Source organism: Pygocentrus nattereri, chromosome 28 (assembly GCF_015220715.1).
Source record: "Pygocentrus nattereri isolate fPygNat1 chromosome 28, fPygNat1.pri, whole genome shotgun sequence".
Lineage (NCBI taxonomy): Eukaryota > Metazoa > Chordata > Actinopteri > Characiformes > Serrasalmidae > Pygocentrus > Pygocentrus nattereri.
Window position 1 is genome coordinate 19,223,920 of NC_051238.1, and position 19,798 is coordinate 19,243,717.

Here is a 19,798-nt window from a genome sequence, read left to right on the forward strand (position 1 = left end):
CTAGATAGTGCAGTGCATTTATAAGCAGTTCCTCAACATTGAGTTAACTGAACATGTGTGCAGTGCAAGAGTTAAAGCATAAATCACTCGGGATCAAATCTGGGAGCAGGGCTACTCTTTGAACTGGCCACTGTTTGATCAGTGCAAGCCAACATCAAAGTCCAAAAACAGGACCTGATCACAAACAAACGGAGTACACACACAGATACTTCACAGAGACAGTGAGAGCTGGTAAGTAGGAAAGTGTTAAGAAAAAGTCTCAAAAATAACTAGAGACGATTTGTTATTTCTTTTTCAGGTATTACGAGTTCATTAATAGTAATACGCAGTTGCTTAACTTTAAAAAGTTTTAGAACATTAAATAAATTTTGTATCTCATGGATTTATTCTTTTGCAAATTGAGAACCCTGTTTTATTTTCAGCATTTGTCAAGGATGTGGGTTCTTTCACTCGTAGTGAGCGCCTTTCTCCTAGCCACTCCAGCTTTGGGTGGGGTAAAGGACCTCAGTTCGCACTTCAGCTTTCATGAGTCAGAAAAAGATGGTGCCAAAGCTGTGGACCCACGGGGGCTTCCGCAGGGAGGCGAGGACCTGGCCATAGAATCTTTCCCTCTGGACTTTCACCGGGAGAACACAGTCACCAATGACCTGGCCCTGGAGGGCTTGGAGGAGGAGGACTACATTGACTTTGACAAGATCCTAGCAGGAGGTGATGATGACTATACTGAAGGTGATGCCATTGATGAGATCTCCACACCGGCGCCAGGTCTTGATCTTGTCTCGGAGCCATCTGACCCCAAAGTGCGCAGGGTACGTCTCTTACGGCTCTTCCATGGGCGGACACGGCTACAGCGCATCAATGTGGTCAATTCTCACTTTGGGTTTCGCCTGTACCGAAGCATCCGCAACCACATGAACCAGACAGATAACATCCTGCTGGCACCGGCTGGAATCTCCATCGCCATGGGAATGATAGCCTTGGGTGCAGGTCCTTCAACACATGAGCAGCTCTACCATGCTCTGGGCTTTGCTGAATTTGTCAATGCAAGCAGCCACTATGATAACTCGACCGTGCACAAGCTTTTCCGCAAACTTACGCACCGGCTCTTCAGGCGAAACTTCGGCTATACTCTGCGCTCCGTTAACGACCTTTACGTGAAGAAAAATGTCAACATACAGGATGGCTTCCGCAGCGAGGCAAAGACATACTACTTTGCTGAGCCTCAATCGGTGGATTTTACAGACCCGAAATTCCTTGTGAAAGCAAACCAGCGGATTCAGAAGATCACCAAAGGGCTCATCAAGGAGCCTCTCAAGAGTGTTGACCCAAACATGGTGGTAATGCTCCTAAACTACCTCTACTTTAAAGGTAAGATTATATAAATAACTCATGCACAGCAGTGATACAGCTATTGTTGCCTGTCATTCGCTAATAAGACATAACTGAGAACTCTGGCTGTGGTCCTAATATTCCAATGGCCAGGCTAGACTGACATTCATCTTTGCAATACTCCTTGCCTGCTAGGCCAGGCAAGTAGAACTAATAAACAATAATGCAAGCAGAGAATCTGCATTTACAGTTATAAACCTACTGATACAGATATCCCATATTCACAGGGGGCCATGGAATTAGCATGTCAGACTTTGCTTACTAGGTTTAAGTAAGTGAGATTGTTAAAGTGCAGAGAAATGACAGTGAAGTGCATGTAGACAGTGGAAAGTTCTTCATACCACCCACAGTGCACATGTGAACTGAGTGACCACAAGACCAATATTAACCTAATAAGAAAATGGGGGTGGATTTAGTTTTAAGTACTAATTTAAAAATAATATTCACAGAAAAGTTCAGATTATATTAGATTATATGAGAGTCAGAAACCTAAGAATTGCTTTTGGAACACTTCTTTAAGAAATTAGGCCAGTACTCTGTACACTGTGGAAACATAGTCCGAAACTTAACAGCACCATTAAGCTTATTACAACACAACATCCACAATCTTCCTTTCTGTTATGTAGGGACATGGGAACAGAAGTTCCCTAAGGAGATGACCCACTATCGCAACTTCCGTGTGAATGAGAAGCACCAGGTCCGTGTGCCCATGATGCAGAATAAGGGCAGTTACCTGGCAGCAGCTGACCATGAGCTGCATTGTGACGTTCTACAACTGCCCTACAAAGGCAACATAAGCATGCTCATCGCTGTGCCACAGAAGCTCTCCGGCATGAGAACCCTTGAGCAGGAGATATCACCCACTGTTATTAACAAGTGGCTCAACAACATGACCAACAGGTATGGCAATAACATCGGCAAGTCAACATGTAGCTGCATAACTAAAAGACAACACAACCAGAACCAATGACTAATAAAACACGCAACAAATATGACCCAACTGCCAGCAGGGGGAGACATATTAAGACAAAAAGACAAAGTCCATTTAAAGAGGATTAGCTGGCATTGTTTTGAATGGGAAAAACTTTTAAAAGTTAGTCTTACAACAAAATCTAATAACAATTGAGAGAATTTCTGAAAGGAAGTAACAAGTTTGACATGGGTTTATTTTGGTAGAACCCGTGAAGTGGTGTTCCCAAAGTTTAAGCTGGAGCAGAGCTATGACTTGATCAGCCACATGAAGAAGTTGGGCCTAAGTGACCTCTTTACAGAAAAGGGTGACTTCTCCCCCATGACCTCGGAGGAGGTCGCCATCAACTGGGTAAGACAAGGCACTGAGCTAAAGCATCCCGATGTAGATTTTAATATACCTACATTTACAAATGGCCATTTGGCAGATTATATCCAGTAAACAGCAGAAAGCAGGAGGTACATAAGAAGCTCTTACTCAGAAGTGAATACATAAGCACTTTTTAGATGTGCCAAAAATACATAAACACATTTATTTGCTGTCTAACACTGTTAGATCAGGGATGATTAAGGAACACCTTTCTCTTCACCTCTGAAGAATTTGGCAAGCTGTGGTTTGGCTGAAAATCTGCACAAAACTGAGCTTAATTCAACACAATATCACTCTCAGTTTCAGCACCAAGGAACCATCACAGTGAACGAAGAGGGGACCGAGGCAGCAGCGATGACCCACATTGGCTTCATGCCTCTTTCTACTCAGACACGCTTTATAGTGGACCGGCCATTCCTCTTTCTCATCTATGAGCACCGCACCGACTGCCTGGTCTTCATGGGACGAGTTGCAGACCCATCAAAAAGTTAATTTTACTCTCGTATACACTGTTGGGCAGAAAGGTTATTATTGACTAGGCATTGTTAGTGTACAGCAGTAGAATAAGTCAATGTTATTCAGACTTCAGCAAAAAGTGTAGTTATTGATATGGTGCTAGCAGCATGATGATAAATCATATGAAAAGATGTGACTCAGCTGAAGCTTTAAGTATGTAACATTAAGTTTGCCACACAGTAAAATGTAAAACTTTTGAAACATTTAAATCACTCCAGATTTCTGAGAGTTCATTTCACATTTATGGGTCAAATCATGCAAGAACACATAAGATCCAGGAAGAGCATATCGAGTTAAAAGTGAACCGTATCCAAAGCTCCCAACAGCTGAATGTTTTGCCCGCCAGATCAATATTTGTCAACGATGTTAAAGTCTAACCAAAGCTGTGCTAAATTAGATGACAGAAGTTTCAGAACACGACAAGCAATAATGACGCATCATCAGGGGTGATCTGCCAGATCTTTACTGGAGGAACATGAGAGTGGGAAATGCTTTCAGTGTTCGAAACAAACAGGTGTTAATTTAGAAAAGTAATGCCAAGAATGGTACCGGGCAGTATTGATAAAATTCAATATGACAATATTTTTTTAATTACTCTGTCCGGAACCGGATGTGTAGAAAGAAAAATGACTATTTATTTTTGTGTCTATTTTATGTGCTTCGTTTTTTGTGTGTCTATTTTTTGTAACTATTAATTCCTTTCTTGAAATGCCAATCTTAAAAATGAATGCTTGAGTTGCAGCTAAACTGTTGGCCAGACAATCAGAACCACAAATATTGAATCAGACCTTTGAGAAAGCAGAGCAAGTTTCAAACACAAGTCAGTCATTTACTTGTAGAGAGTCAAATAACTGCATGTGTCACGTGTGAGCTACTGGACAGCAGCAAGCCTCTTACCACTGCAATCACTGGGATGAGAACACCAAGGTTTCCTGCACTACTAGATGCCTGAAAGACAACAACACAAAACAACATTATATGAATAATTAACACGGATTAAATTCAGAAAATCATAAGTCACGGGATTAAATAACTCCTTCAATGTTACTGTATCCACCAAACCACCAAAGACAACCAAATTTCCTTTGGATGCTACCAGCCTTAGTCAGCTAGAAATATTTGCTGATACATCTAAAATGTATTCTAAAATTACATATTATTACCATTATTATCATAATCCTAATGGTTAATATCAACATTTTGCATTACCAAGAGAGGTTAAACCACAGAAACTATGAAGGATGAAACAGGTCACTGGCTGAGAAATGCATTGGAAGGCTCATAACACTCAATATGGCATCTGTTTATGAAGAAAATCCAATCAATAAAGAGTCAATTGGCTTGCTAGTAAAACCACTAGCGGATAAAGAACCCCTCAGATTTGGCTGCACAAGCACAAGCACAATCCAAATGCTTTATGTGCATTATTTGAGCCAATTGCTACAAACTATTAGTGAAAATTTTGTCCAGTTTTACTAGGGATTTTAAATGTTTTTGGAACGATAATTTGGCCTTCAATTTCAAGGTTTTGGTCTCTCCCCATTCAAGGAGATAGGAGTCTAGTCTTCTATGACTGGGAATAACTGCCTGGCAGTGTTACTAAGACGGCTGCTGAGTAAACCAAGTCCCTATAAGGGTTTTGGGTAAAACACCCCTTTCTAGAAGTGATCTTCTTGAGATTAAGCAATTTTTTATATCCCATCAAAATTTGCTTGAATATTGGTAGAGGTTTAAGTGGAACATTTCCCCAGTGGTACTATAAAACACAAGCACAAATTCAATGCATATCCATGCACATACAAACCTTGAGGGCAGGTCCTTTGTCACTTGCACGCTCACTGGCTCTCTTGCCCTCCAGTCCAAGCTGGACAAAGAGCTCCAGCAGGTTAACCAGGAGCTCATCTATCAGCGGCTCCCCCTGTAGGTTAGCGGCGATGTTCGCTAGAGCATTGATGACTGCTAATGAGCAATGCCTGCAAGTAGATACATATTTGAGGTTTTGTTTTTAGTTGCCAGTTCAAAGGATTCAACTATGTATTGCTGAAGCACGCACATACACATACCTGTATCCATGGTCTCTGTAGTCTTTAGTGGCAGAGTACACCACATTGCTGGCTTTCACACTAATCTGCTGAAACAGGTTCCATACCTCCTGGTAGATATATTGCTTGAAGAAATGGTAATGGTGTTAAAACAGAAGTTACAGTATAGTTTCCAGAAAAACAAAAAAAAAAATTCTAGCATCCTCCATATTATTATGTGGGACAGCCCTGTCAAATATAAAACTTTCAGGGCCCTTATCTGCAAAAAACCTACTTTAATAATTAATTTATTTCTGATTTACTTTAATTTTAATCATGCAAAACATGCATTTGCCATGCAAATTTTCTAAATGATGATAAAATGTTTACTAATCCAAAACAAGAAGTTGGGCTATGTTTACATTACAGGCCTCAGTGTTCAATTCTGATATTATGCTTAGATATAACCTTTCTAATTTGACTAATCTAACCTTTGATTAATTGTCATTAATGCAAATGAACTTGTTCCCTGAAACGACCCACATGAGCACATCCTGATTAATAATGTCACATGTATGAACCACGTGCGTCATGTACAACAAACAAAGCAGAAGCAGCAGAACAAGCCTTCATTGCGCAGATAATTTGCTTTAACCTGCTCTCATCTGTTTATTATTAGAGCAAGACAAAGGTGGAAAAGGGTCAGGCCAAACACTCCTACACAGTTTACCACCACTAACTTCAAGTTAGGCATTGCATCAATACCATCTTAATGATGGTACATGCAGTGTGCATGAGAAAAATAAAACATATGAATACTGATTTGACCGTTCTAGGACCACACTTAAAAGTGGCCAAGGCCTGATTTGATAAGATCAGATGAGTGTCCATAAAGCTCTGAAAACATCAGAGTGTTGAAACTGGTAAAAACATATATAGGTCTTACATTGCCTGTGATGACCATGCAACCCAGTTGGTCTATAATAAGCACATCAAGTTGTGATGGTGGCTGACAGAATTTCTGCTGTAGGATCTGCAGGATGGGCTCCATCACCTTTGGACTGTCTCTCATTGCCACAGCAATGTGGCCTAGAGCTCGAATAGTGTGGTCCGGAATTAAGTGGGCTTCCCTGAGGAACAAGCACCAATCAATCAGACAGGACAGACTGAGAAATACAAAGAGACAGATGGGGAATGTTTCTGCATGGTTATTTACATACTTGTCATTTTCCTGAGAGATGTATAATCGATTAGACAGACTGGCAAGGAATGCCTCCACTATGACAGGGTCCATGCTAAGACCAGCCTTCAGACATCTGGAAAACAGACACTCTTTAAAAACACACTTACGGAACATAATAGTGGAGCATAAAGAAACAGGTGTAACAGAAAGCCTGATGGAGGGACCATAACCTGCAGATGTTGTCAATGGAAATGTCTCTCAGTTGCTCATACATAGAGGGCTGGTCTTTCCTGTTAGACAGAACATTGAAAGTGGACTGGGAGTGCTCATTGGTCACACTGATCTTGATCTCTCCTCCCCCTGTAGAGAGGTCATTTGAATAGAGTTTAGCTCGTAACACACATTGTCATAGTATATATAATTGAAATATATTGATACTTTTTACACACAGTTAATGAAGTTCAATAGGTAGCAAACAAATTTCTAATATACTATCAAAAATATTATTGTTAATGTTATTATAAAAATGTTGCAATAGCGCGATAATATGGTCATACTGCCCACCCTTAAGTGAAGGTACAGTAGGTGTAAGAAGGGCAGACCTGTGCTGTATTGACTGTGGTACTTGTATAGTTTGATCAGTACAGGCGAGGGCACCACCAGGAAGTCCTTCAGAGACACTGTGGCAGAGTGGGCTATGACTGGGAATCGCTCACACAGTCGACCAAGTCCCTGCAAATATACAAAACTCGTTACGTTCCTCCTTTATCTTCACCACTCATAGCTTACTGTTTATTCCATCATCGCCTTAAATCCTGAAATCTACCTCAGTGGTGCCCAATCCCAGTCCTGAAGATCTTGTGCACTTTACAGTTTGACGGTTTGACCCTGTGTCTCAAATCAAGTAGGTCAACACCCTGACAATGTACTAGAACCACTGAAGAATGAGTGTGGAATCCTGTACAGTGTATGCATAAGCAGTGCAAGGGGAGAAGATATCAACTGTGTGTGATATGAAGCTAATGATAACAAAATGTTATAATTATAGTTGGGCATATTATGTTAAGCAAACCTGCTTATCATTAGCTAACTGCCTTTATAGATTTCAAAGACATGATGTACTGCGCATCAAATTTATCATGTCCGTTTATTGTAAAACATCACAGTAAGATTCCTACAGTCCAGGCACTCAGGAATTTCCAATTCCACTCCTAGAGACTCCCCACTATACGGATTTCTTTTTCAATTCAATTCAATCTAAATTCTAATTCAACTTATTAACTCAATGGCTCTTATTTTTTCTTCCCCAACAAATGTAGTTCAACTAAGTATGAGCTTGTTAACTGGTTCATTAGTTCCATTAAGTGTGCTGGAAGCAGGGGAGAAACTCTAAAATGTGCAGGGCATTGGAACTCCAGGACCAGGATTGTAAATCACGGCATTAAAACAAAAGGCCTGTCACAATCATTATAAAATTACCTGATCGTAATTATTTAAAGTGCCTGTAATTATTTTCCACAGGTAGCTTTCACAATCATGTTTACAGTGCAACAAACAGAATGTGAATTTGATGCATTTTCATCAGGGGGTCAACAATACGAGAATAACAAATGTTCCAACTTCTCTCTGCTGCTAGAAAAGCTTTACAGGGCAGTGAGGAGTAACGTTTGTTTACAAGCTTGTGCTGTGCCAGTCATCAGTTGTGAGTCTTCAGTATAAAGAGCTCATTATAGCTAAACAGACATTTACGGCTTGTATTTTAATAGCCCGTCAGACCCGTTAATTATCACGTTCTTCCTGTGCTGGGTTAGGGGTCTTAGGGTGGGGAAAACACAAAAATATCAATGGGGTCCCAGGACTGCCTTTGGGAACCACTGCACAACCTAGTGAAGTACACAGTGTATACTCAAAGATACAAAATGCCCAAATTGAGACATAACCTTTTTGACATCATCAGGAAACGATCTTGCCTTTAATTAGCTGCTTAAATTGTAACAGAAAATTTTCACTGTGACCCCAAAACTGGGACTGGAAATCAAAGGTAATGATTTTTTTCACATTAACACATCAGCTGGATCCTCAATACCTGGAGGCAGCAGATGAGGAGAGGCATGTGTGCGATTATCACTTTGCTGGAGGTTTTGGATTGCAGTTTCTCAGACAGCTTTGTGCACAGATTCTCAGCTCCTAGGAAGAGAGAAGGAAGAGTGAAGAAATTCAAATGATTCATCGCTGTTGCTGTCTCCAAAAAACATATGCAGCTACCAGCTACTCTCACTAACGCACTAATTACACACAGTGAAAATGCGCCAAGGTTCTGGCCCTAAAAATGGATTCTGACTGTCAGGACTGCGACCCTCCCCTTCCCGCCCACCTTGCTCATCTTTGACGGCCCACACCATGAGGTCCACACAGGCAGCGTTGGCGTGGCAACGTAGCTTCAAGGGACTAGGTTCCCCTGGCAACCTCTCTGCTTCATGAAGCACCCTCTGTAGCTCCGATTGGCTGCTGCTGAACTGCTCCAGTACAAAGTCGTGGACCTCCTTCACAAACCCTGACTGTACATCTGATTAGTAACAGAAAAAGGTTGAAATAACTTAACAAAATTAATAAATTGTATTAATAATAAGTAACTAACATAACGTGAATGTTAAAATAATGTATTATTAATTGTATAATTATGAGATTTCATAATTTCAAACCTTTCACATAATAGAGTGTATCCCTGAGCATCTTAAACATACTGACGTACAGTGGGTCACTGAAGCTTTTGTAGAAGAGATCTATGCCTGGATTAGCCTAGGCAGCCGAGAGCAAGAGAGAATGCAAGTCAAAGGATTAATTATTCAGGATAACACATGATCTCAAGCGTTTCACTGCTTTTTATTACTACTGTTATATTACAGCTGTTTTGCGAGTAAAAGAAATTAAAAGATGACCCAAGCATCGATTCAAATGTTTGTTTTTAAAACCAGCAGTTTCCCCTGTAATGACTTCAGAATTTGTCACATTAGTCACAAAAGCTAACTTTTTAATTCAAACATTTATCTATGAAATAAAACATGTGGCAGTCAGCAGAATAGCACAGGTAAAAGTACTAAAGGATTACCTCAGTTACTTCCACTACAGTGGCATCCAGAGTCTTCAGAAATGAATCTGAGACAAAGAGTTTAACCTGACCAAAGAGAAGAGAGGCATGTTGTGCTATGAGGCTAGAATCACCAAAAAGTCTGAACTTTCACTCAGTTATGCAGCTTGTGCAACATGCATCTACCATGTTTAAGAGGCGTTTGAGTAGCTCCAAAGGCACGGTCATCTCTTGTCCACCGCCACCAATGAAGAGAGGAGAGAGAGAGAAGCTGGAGCTGACCGTCGTGAAGTAGTAATCAGGGTCCACTGCACTGCCATCAGGGAGATACGAACCTGAACGAAACAAATTCAATGGCAAAACTAAGATCTTATGGACCCAAAATATTGGTCCTCCCACACGTTATGAATTATGAATTAAACAAGACAATAAAATCTGCTTCTTTACCCACTAAAATGTCTCAAACAAACTGATGCTCTCAGGAGCATCACAGCATCTCATTTTAACCTAAATGTTCCTGTTAGACTACCTATTTAAATTTTTAAAACTATGAAATCATGAATATATCATGTTGCAGGTCATAACTAGCTGTGTAATGTTGACGGTAAATGGTGAAGTATGTCTACAAGAGACTGGATCTTTCTTTAGTCTTTTTTTCATTGTGTCAGAATCTACACGAGGAACCCATAAAGATTGCAGTTTTTAACTGATAATCATCATTAGTGACAGGACGCGGATGCGGTTGACATTATTATTCATGATCATCATTAGTGATGACAAAGCTTGACAGTTGGAAAAGCTCTAAGGCAAGACATTGACTCCTAATCCAAAAGACATTTACATCAAAAGCTGAGCGAAGCCAGCCAGGCATACAAGCATATCACTGCAGCCCAAAGAAATAAATAAATAAACAAACAAATTCTACACAGCTGTCCTATACATACATAAGACATTTACATCAAAAGCTGAGCGAAGCCAGCCGGGCATACAAGCATATCAAAGCAGCCCAAATAAATAAATAAATACATACATACATACATAAATAAATACATTGTGTGAAAATTTCATGATGAGTGGACAAATAGAAATGTTATAAATCACTTAATAATAAAATAAGAATAAAATTTCTTTACATTAAAAGGTAAAAGTATTTTTGCCTTCTGTAAAGTTACTATTTTGGAGATTTTTTTGGACAGCGGCAATATTCAGCTTACAAAACATCCAAGGCTATGACAAACAATAAAAAAAATTTACTTGCAAACCTAAAACAACCTCACAGTAATCTGTATCCAAACCATAACCATTTAGAAATGTCTGCATTTGCAATGAGTTGGATTAGGACCTGGTTTTTAACGGACCTCAGAATGCTCTTAAACCCGATTTACCTTCAAAGTACTGAGGGCCTGGTGCAGTGGGAGAGCAAGGTGAAGGCCCACCTTTCTCTGGGCTTACCTATGAACACATGAATAACAGAAGAACAGTGTGTGTGTGTGTACGTACAGAGTGAGACACACAGTGAGTGAAACCAGATTCCAACACTGATCACTTCATAATCATTTAAATTGCAATTACTAATCCACATTCTTTTGCAAACAGAAGCTCTTCGGTACCATTTGATGCATATTTGTTGTAAGATTCTGAGAGAGAGAGAAAGAGATTATAATGTACCTCAATGTCACTGCAATGCATCTTAGTAACAAATTCAGCAGGGGAGAGAAGAGCACAATATAGCACATTTAGCTTTTTGCTTAAAATGTGGCATGAGCTCAAACATAAATGGGGTTAACTAACGGATGGAGGGGCACGGCTGCACTGGGGCATTAGGTTTTAACAGTCCCTAACAGTTCCATCTATAGGGGGATACTGATTCACTTTCGTTGAGTGCGCTTACATGCACTTAGTAATCCTGTAACTGCAGAAAATTACATTTTGTGAGTAATCTGATCAACATATTTGCATGCACATTATCAGATAATGGGAAAACTCCAGGTCTACATGTGCCAGGCAATAACCAGGTTTCTGCCGTCAACCTGTCAATAAACTCACAGAAGACGATGTGATGTAAACGTAATGTAAAACTCCAACATCATGATGGCTTTTTTTTAAAGCACTGTGCCACTTTACCTGAAAATATAAACATACTTCATGTAGAAGATAAAGAATATTTAAATCTTTCATTTCATCAAGTGTGTACAATGTCCAACAGTGTTCAGCTGCCGTCTCACAGGTGTGGTTATAAACAGCTTATTTACGGTTCTGCAGTTTTCGGACATGCGCAGAGGAAAGAAATCAGAGTAAGAGTATACACGTGCTGGAAATTATTAAACTAAAATCCACCTCTCTTTATTGGATTTCTTAATCAGATTTCTAAAACCTTAGTCCAACCTAAGTAATCGGGGTATGCTGTTTACATGATCATTTGAATAATTGGATAACTGGAGAAATCTGACTATGAATGGACAATTAATGGCATGTAAATGCGCCCATTGTTTACTTTTGGTAAATGTATCAAAACAGTCAAATCAATGCTTCAAAACAGTGCTATACTACAGCCACTAAGAATAAAATATTATAGGTATGAATTATGTCAATTATACACACTCAAACTCAATAACCAAAAAGACTTAGGAAGGAAAAGTAATTTAAGGAGGAATTTTGAGAAATATCTGTCCAATTGCTGTCCAAACTCACAGCTGCTGTTACAATGGGAATAGGACAACATGACTAAAAGCATGTCCCACTTGAACCCATTAAATACACATAATATCTATACTACATTCGACCCAGAGTTAGTTTGTGTCCTGCTCTTCCTTACACTGTAAACTTTGTGTCTATACCTGTACACCTGACATTTACCTGTACAAATATATAACATAACAAAAAACACTAGATAATAAATCTAGCAGTGAGCTCGACAGAGTTCTATATATACCTGTGTGTCAGCAGTGGCAGTGCCAGCCTTGCGTCTTAGTGTATCTCCTTGGCACACTGTAAGCAGGGAGCTTGGCATTATAGAACGAAAGTCATTAAAGGAGCGCCTGCGGATGCCCTCCGTTTCCACGGTAACGCGCTGAGCAGGCTGGCACGACACACGGGGGAAGAGCTGGGACAGTAATGGCTCGTTCATGTTACCATAGCGTCCAAATGCCCTCGTCACACCCAGTAGACAGGGCACCAAGTATTTACACAGGTAAACTACATACGATGGAGAAAGACAAATAACAATGCGTCAAACAGGCTTCTGTGTATCATCAATGTCACGGTCATGTCAAAATGACATAACTCCTGAATTTCTGGTTTGCCTTTCACACTGTGTGTACATTTCATGACAAATGGACTAACAGAGATCTTGTCTCATTGACTTAGTTGGAGGCAAGAATGTTTATTTCTTTCTTCAATAAGGTTTCCATTTTGGAGATTATATGGTTTGTTATGGCAGCAGTGAGTGACATGTATAACGTGCTCTGTGTGCAAACCTTTATCATGGTTTTCAGGTGCCTGACAGATCTCTAACAGAGACTGCATCACTTCCATTATGGCCTCCAGAATCTGAAGAAAAAAAAAAAAAGGAGATCCAGAATTTGTGGGGCACGTTTTGAGTTGAACATACATAATCACACACACACACACACACACACACACGGTAGCTCACCTGAGTGCGTGACTCTGGGTCTCTCTGTGCCACATCAGAAAGCAGCGTCACCAGGCAGAAACTGAAGTTCTCGGCCACTGGAAGACTTTCTGTACGAACACGCATCAGTTACAATTATGGCATGGAAATCAAACAACTTTACAAGGAATCCATGCTACACATGTTACCTTGCATAGCCAAAAGTATGTGGATACTCCTTCTAACTTTTGGGTTTGGCTATTTCATCCACACCCTTTGCTAATGTGCCCTTAAAATCAAGTGTACAGCTAAGTAATCTCCACAAACAGTGGCAGCAGAATGTCATACTGAAGAGCTCAGTGACTTTCAACATGACATTGTCACAGATACTGCCTTTCCAACAAGCTAGTTTGTCTGAAACACTCCAGCCCAGGTCAGCTGCAAGTGCTGTTATGAAGTAGAAATGTCTAGGAGCAATAATAGCTTTAGATCACACAAGATTACAGGAGCACTTATTGTTGAAGTGCACAGCAAATAAAAACTGCATGTCCTCAGTTGCAACACTTACTACCAAGACCCAAGTTGGCAGTTAGTTACTCCATACACTCTCAGAAAAAAATGTTACGAAACGGTCACCATGGCAGTATCCCTCATATCACTGGGACGGTACGCTCAAGGGTACAAATATGTACTTTTCACCCAAGAAAAATGTATTTAACGTACACAATTGGACCTTAAAACTACTGTTGTACTTTTGAGGGAAGGTTCACGTTGTTTGTACTTTGATGAACGGAAAAAGTTACTATGCAGCTACTTTTTTTTTTAAGTGTCAAACTGTATAATTCCAATCATTTACTTGTAAAATGTCAATAATGTTGAAATGTTTAAGACTACATCAGGAAGCAACAATGGCACAAGAACCATTTGTCAGGAGCTTCATGGATTAGGGTTCTGTGGCTGAGCAGTGGAGTGGTGTAAAAAAGATCACCATTGAGTTGAATCATGCTTTACCATCTGGCAGTCAGATGGACCAAAGGAGAACACCAGATCGCTGCTTGCTCAAGCGCATGGTGCCAACTGCAAAGCTTTGTCAATGAGGAAAGTCAGATGGTCTGGGGCTGTTTTTCATGATATAGTGAAGGTACATCTTAATGCTCAGGTGACAGAGTGACATTCTATAGAAATGCGTATCTCCAACTAGGGCTGGGCAAATTGATGATATTTTATTGCAATAAATTACGTCAACATGCACTTTTCAGAGCATACTGGGGCTATTGTCAACACTTAAAGAATACTTTCATTACAAAGAAAGCACAATTAGTCCTATTTAATTGTATAATTAAAGATCCCTGTATTCCTAGGTGCTGACAGTATTTTGTAACTATGGCAGGGCAGTTTTTTTGTCAGTTCCAACTTAACAAACTTGTGAAAAACTAAATATTGTGATACTGTGCATCATGAAAATGTAAAATAAAAAAGCTTGGCTACGTTTGGTGTGGAAGAACATGACTGGCCTGCACAGAGCCCTGACCTCAACCTCACTCAACACTATTCAAATGAACAGAAACACCGACCGTGTGTAAAGCCTTAACACCAACGTCAGACTACTGCTCTTTTGTCTGAATGGAAATGAATCTCTGCAGCAGTGGTCTAAAATCTAGTGGAAAACTATCTCAGGAGACCAGCAAATGTTATAGCAGCAAAGGGCAATTAACTATAAGCTTTTGGAATGGGATACTATACAATTAGGGATGGGGAAAATCGATTCTTAGATGCATCCTTATGCAGATGTCAGCGATTCTGAATCGATTCACAAATGTCTAAAATCGATTTTCTAAATTTTAACTGATGACGTAATGTTGTCGGAACACAAAAGGCAGAACTTTGCAAAATGCGGAAGTGCAAAGCCCAGACAGTCTGATTTTCAACAAAAATCAAACCACCTTGGAAGCCAAAACATTTTGAGCTCTTGGCTGTACATGTGTCTCAGTACGTGCTGATGTCCTGGTGTAGGGTAAAAATATAATACAAACAAACTTACTTTGCTCTGCTTTAAGCTGTAGCCGCTTTTATTGCATCAACAGCCGGAAACGTTTCCACAAATGTAGAACAGTTTCTTGTAAAATGCCAATAAAATGTTCTACTTTTTATGAGGTTGAAGCTTCTTATTCTCCAGCTTCTCGATTCAATTTTCCTATTTCACCCTAAATGATGCCCGAGATGCCAGAATGTAGCTTCTGCACCAGGACGGGAAACGGGGAATGGGAAAATTCAAACCAGAAGCTGGAGAACGTGAAATTGACTTCGACTTCAGGTTTTTTGCAGTGTTTAGCAGTTTTTCGTTGCAGATAAAACATCAGGAAACCAGCTGGAGTGATTATGAACGTCTATTCGTTTCCAAATTTTCGATGTTCGTCTTAAATCTTTCTCTTTGCCTTTTCTTTAGCTACTAGCTAGGTGAACTAGCAGTTATAGGCTACACTGATTCCAGCGTTTAAGATTATTTATTGTTAAAACTGTTAGAATGATCAGAAAAGCCCTATTTTATTGCAAAGCAGGATTATTTTATTTTTACCTAGAAATCTAATTCTGATGTGGAGCCGCAGGTTGCAGACCATTAAGCTAGCTTTGCTTTCTATGCAGTTGAGGGGAAAACCATGTTACATGTTTCCACCTGTTTTCTGCCCAGTTGTAGTTGCTGCCAATCAGATGACCATTGATCAAGCAATGTCAAAGCTTCCAACCAACTTGGAAAGGACGAAGCGAATTACAAACTCTATGGCAACTTTTACTGCCAAGGGTCTTCATTCGTACTCAGTTTTTGAGAACCGGGGCTTTGTCAATATGTTGCACACTTTAGAGCTGAGATACAGATACAGCATCATGTCCCAAAGATATTTTATTGAAACAGCGATCCCCCCACTCTCTACAGCCAGACCAAAACCGAAGCTGTGTGATCACTAAAGAAAACAGGCGGTACGGCTGTAATATGTGCTGCGTGGACACTCACTGCCACAGAATCTTATTTCACCATAACTGCGCATCTTAGCACGAATTACTGGCAGCCTGCATCTCATGAGATCCAAACAAGAGCAGTGAATGACAGCCTTCCAGTTCACTTGCCATATCACTTCCATTTGTTTTATTAATAAAAGATAATCAAGGTAAATTCACTATAGATTACTACAAATACTTTGTTTTAAAAGCTCCAAGTCGTCACACAGAGAGAAAAGAGAAAAAAAAAGAAATCCTATATAGAAAAAAAAGATCAATAATCGTTTCATAATCACATCGCACCCCCCTAGAGAGTCCCAGCCCTACTATACACGGATGTGACTTTTCACTTCTGGTCATGTAGTGTTTCACAAAACAGACTCAAACACAACAAAAGCACACAGAAAAAAATCCTACATAAATCTGCAATTGATCTGATGTTGAAGAATGGTACCCTATTTAATAACACAACAAGCGTATTATACAAAACAGAACTTTTTTTGTCATTTACTCCTAGCCAGTTGCCCTATGTGGATGTTACCTTTGCTCTTCCTGCAAGTCGCCTCCTCTACCCACTGCACCCTGGGCAGCCCCTTCAGCAGACTCAACAGGTAACTCACCACCATGTCTTTGTGCTGGTGGACAGAGACAGGGAAAGAAAGAGCAAATGAGACACAGTGGCACAGAGAGAACGAGCATCTTGGAGCAAACACTGATCTTTCTGTCCATGATACATTCATTTCAAAGTAAACAAGTGATTTTTACTTTCCTACAAACTGAAGCCATCTAACTTTGGTGTTAAGCTAAAACAGTCATACTTTCAAGGCATTCTTAATCACAGTGCATTATTTATTAGTGATGCACTGATACTGTGTATCAGCCTCAATACTGGCACCTAAATAAGTATTATATCGGCAATAAAAACGCTAATTACCATGAAACAATGCTTGATGCACAGCGAGTAGACAGAGCTTAACCAAAGCAACGACCATGACAGTGGTGTTGAATTATTTCACAGATAAGGCATTTTTCGCTTATTTCAAAATCTGGAATGCCAGTATTTCGAGGGCTGGCATGACCAGAAAGGATTTCAATACATTTAATTTATTTCAACGATGCCTAGCCAAAGAGCACAACAACTTTTGCAGTGATGACACCAAGTTGTCTGACCATTAAAGGGCATTCACTCAAGGTTAGTTCATTTTATATGTGACAGACCACTGCTTTTCCCCAAAATAAAATATTTAAATCTGAAATGGTATAAATATCAAGATTTACACTGAGTTTGGACTGGTGTCAGTACTACTGCACAGGAGCACTATCCTATTTTAAATGTTCCACATTTCTTCATTTTTTCAATTTTGATTTGGTAAGAAAAACTGAAATTGTGGTGTTGTGCAACCCAAATCTCATTACTGTTTATCACAGTTGTTTGCGCAGGTCATAAGACTGGGCTCCATCAGCGCTGCCATTGCACTGTTGTTCCACAGTTCATGGTTTAATCCATGTACCCCCTTTAATCCTATGAGCACATCAGCTGGTTTTAACACAATTCCGTTCAGAATTACTCAGCAGCAAACAGGCTTTGCCTAATCGTGCAGTGACTGCATATTACATGCACAAATTAGGCATTTCTAAACTGATACACCCCACAACCCTGAAGGAGACACAGCTTAGAAAATGTGTGTGTGTGTGTGTGTGTGTGTGTGTGTGTGTGTGTGTGTGTAAACTGATACACACTGTACTACTTAGCTACCACAACTTATTTAAAATTTTCAAACACAATAAACAGAGTACAGTGTTCTAATGGAGGCACCTCACCTGTAAATCTGATTCCACCAGGAACACAGCCAGCGCGATAACAGCATCCCTGCGCCTGATGTCCAGAGAGAACACCCCCCGAGTGTCCAATGGGCACATACATAGCAGCTTCTGTACCTGCAGTGGTATTGATATGGGAGATCAAGATTATAGAAATATAAGAGGTACAGATACAGGAAGGGGCGGCATTTTCATTACACAAAGCCGCCTAGGACCGCCCTGAGAATGAAAACCAAAACCCCCGTGAAAATGCAAATTAGATGTGTGTGTTAGAGAAGTGTAAATTTACTGTTATTTGTCAATGGTAGCGTTTACTTCAGTAATAATTATCAGCCCTTCCCCGAAGCCATGGCTGTAATGGCCTATTCATTCCGTGTTGTCACATGATGACACCCCACCTGCTTCTATATCCATCTTTTTTTTTTTTTGCTTTAGCTCAGGCTGCCTGGCATCAGCAGCACTTCTGCCAACAGGCTAAAAACTGAAATAGTCAAAACAAGAATTTGGAAGCACATAGAGGACTTCTGCAAACAATTTAGTATTTAAAAGCCAACTGGCTTTGCAAGATGATTAGTTCAAACCTACATGACTGACAACATGGGAACACAGGCCTAATTAAATTAAACATTTGACATTATCAAACCAGTCGGTTTGACTTGGCGATGCGAGAACATCTGTGGAGGATTCCCGGCAGACCTCGTAAATGACACCTCCATCAGCAAGCATACTCAACACCCACTGTACAACAGCTGTGTGGATGAACAGGTAAGGAACCCAGAAGAAGACTAAGAGAAAACCAATGCTTTTTGTTTAAAAGGGGCCCCACTCCCGTTTATTAACCATGACCTCAAAATGACCAAGTCTGTCTCTGGATATGAGAGACCATCTGCTGAGAACGTGTCTGGCATCACCAGAGACTGTTTCAGCAGAGAGATGAATAACTGTACAGGAAGGGACGTCAAGGTCTCTCCAACACTAACAGTGAGCTGTACTTGAATATTTTCCATGATGCAGTCAGACAAGAGTTCATGTGAGGCATCACTGGAATTCAACAGGAACAACCTGTTGTAGACCACGAGTCAGTCGCTGTATTAAACTGTTAAGACACGCTGAGCACACAGAGACGTCGACGCGCCTGAAACGTCAGGTTCATTCAATTTCGCCGGACCCCCTGACAAAATGACAAATGAGGACGTGCAGCGCGGCGACTCGCCTGCAGCAGCGAGAACCTGCAGCAGCAGCGACGCCACACAGACAACCACAGACGGTGGAAATGAAAGGGAAGATAAACGGACGTCTGTTTGTTTTGCGCAGTTTAAGGAAAGGACGCACTCCTTCAGAAAAGCTGCGAGTGATCTGACCATCAGGCCAACACTGACCGCTCCGAGCAAAGACAAAAGGCTCCATTGTTCAGAGTTTCAAGCACGAGCCGGTACCGGGGCTCACTTTCTCTCCTGCTCCCTGCAGCCTCTCCTGCTTTCTGCCCTCCCGCGCAGTGTCCGTCTGATGTCCGCGCGGCACGGTGGCTGCGCAACATCCCAACTTCGCCAACTTACACAAACCAGCCGGCTGGCGTTAATGAAACAGCTGGCAGGGACTCCCATCCCTACCTTATCGACGGGCGCAGGTCTGTGCGCTGCCAGAGACCGAGCCAGAGAGAGAACCGTGTTGAAGTAGAAGCCCCTCGTTCCGCCTCCCTTTGCGGACATACTCGCGCTTCTCGCGGATGCGGGGAAAGTTGCGCTTCACCGCAACAAACGCAGCACCGTGGGCGAGAGAGAGCCGCAGTACGGCAAGTCTGAAGGCACAAAACACGCACAGTAGCGGAGGAGGAGTG

At 40.8% G+C, this 19,798-nt stretch overlaps 2 protein-coding genes across 4 annotated transcripts in view; one reads left to right on the forward strand and one right to left on the reverse strand.

Moving 5' to 3' along the window:
* Positions 1–19,798, reverse strand: part of pi4kab (phosphatidylinositol 4-kinase, catalytic, alpha b) — a 47,464-nt gene extending 27,666 nt beyond the window's left edge. For 2 of the 3 annotated variants that reach the window (XM_017719089.2, XM_017719088.2), the window contains exons 1-19: positions 19,572–19,798; positions 17,962–18,078; positions 16,682–16,775; positions 13,189–13,277; positions 13,013–13,085; positions 12,469–12,731; positions 10,922–10,988; positions 9,723–9,871; positions 9,558–9,623; positions 9,151–9,247; positions 8,823–9,014; positions 8,535–8,635; positions 7,051–7,180; positions 6,679–6,808; positions 6,486–6,581; positions 6,212–6,395; positions 5,308–5,411; positions 5,049–5,217; positions 4,142–4,192 (exon numbers count right to left, since the gene is read on the reverse strand). In XM_017719089.2, the coding sequence (XP_017574578.2) occupies positions 4,142–4,192; positions 5,049–5,217; positions 5,308–5,411; positions 6,212–6,395; positions 6,486–6,581; positions 6,679–6,808; positions 7,051–7,180; positions 8,535–8,635; positions 8,823–9,014; positions 9,151–9,247; positions 9,558–9,623; positions 9,723–9,871; positions 10,922–10,988; positions 12,469–12,731; positions 13,013–13,085; positions 13,189–13,277; positions 16,682–16,775; positions 17,962–18,078; positions 19,572–19,670 (2,271 nt within the window). In that variant the 5' untranslated portion in view covers positions 19,671–19,798. The remainder of the gene's footprint in view (positions 1–4,141; positions 4,193–5,048; positions 5,218–5,307; positions 5,412–6,211; positions 6,396–6,485; positions 6,582–6,678; positions 6,809–7,050; positions 7,181–8,534; positions 8,636–8,822; positions 9,015–9,150; positions 9,248–9,557; positions 9,624–9,722; positions 9,872–10,921; positions 10,989–12,468; positions 12,732–13,012; positions 13,086–13,188; positions 13,278–16,681; positions 16,776–17,961; positions 18,079–19,571) is intronic. The other variant, XM_017719090.2, reaches the window with a different exon arrangement.
* On the forward strand, positions 137–3,456 carry serpind1 (serpin peptidase inhibitor, clade D (heparin cofactor), member 1). Its single transcript, XM_017719091.2, has 5 exons — positions 137–231; positions 423–1,368; positions 2,016–2,289; positions 2,566–2,710; positions 3,029–3,456. Exons 2-5 carry the CDS (start codon positions 435–437, stop codon positions 3,218–3,220), a joined length of 1,545 nt encoding a protein of 514 aa, XP_017574580.1. The 5' UTR covers positions 137–231; positions 423–434; the 3' UTR covers positions 3,221–3,456.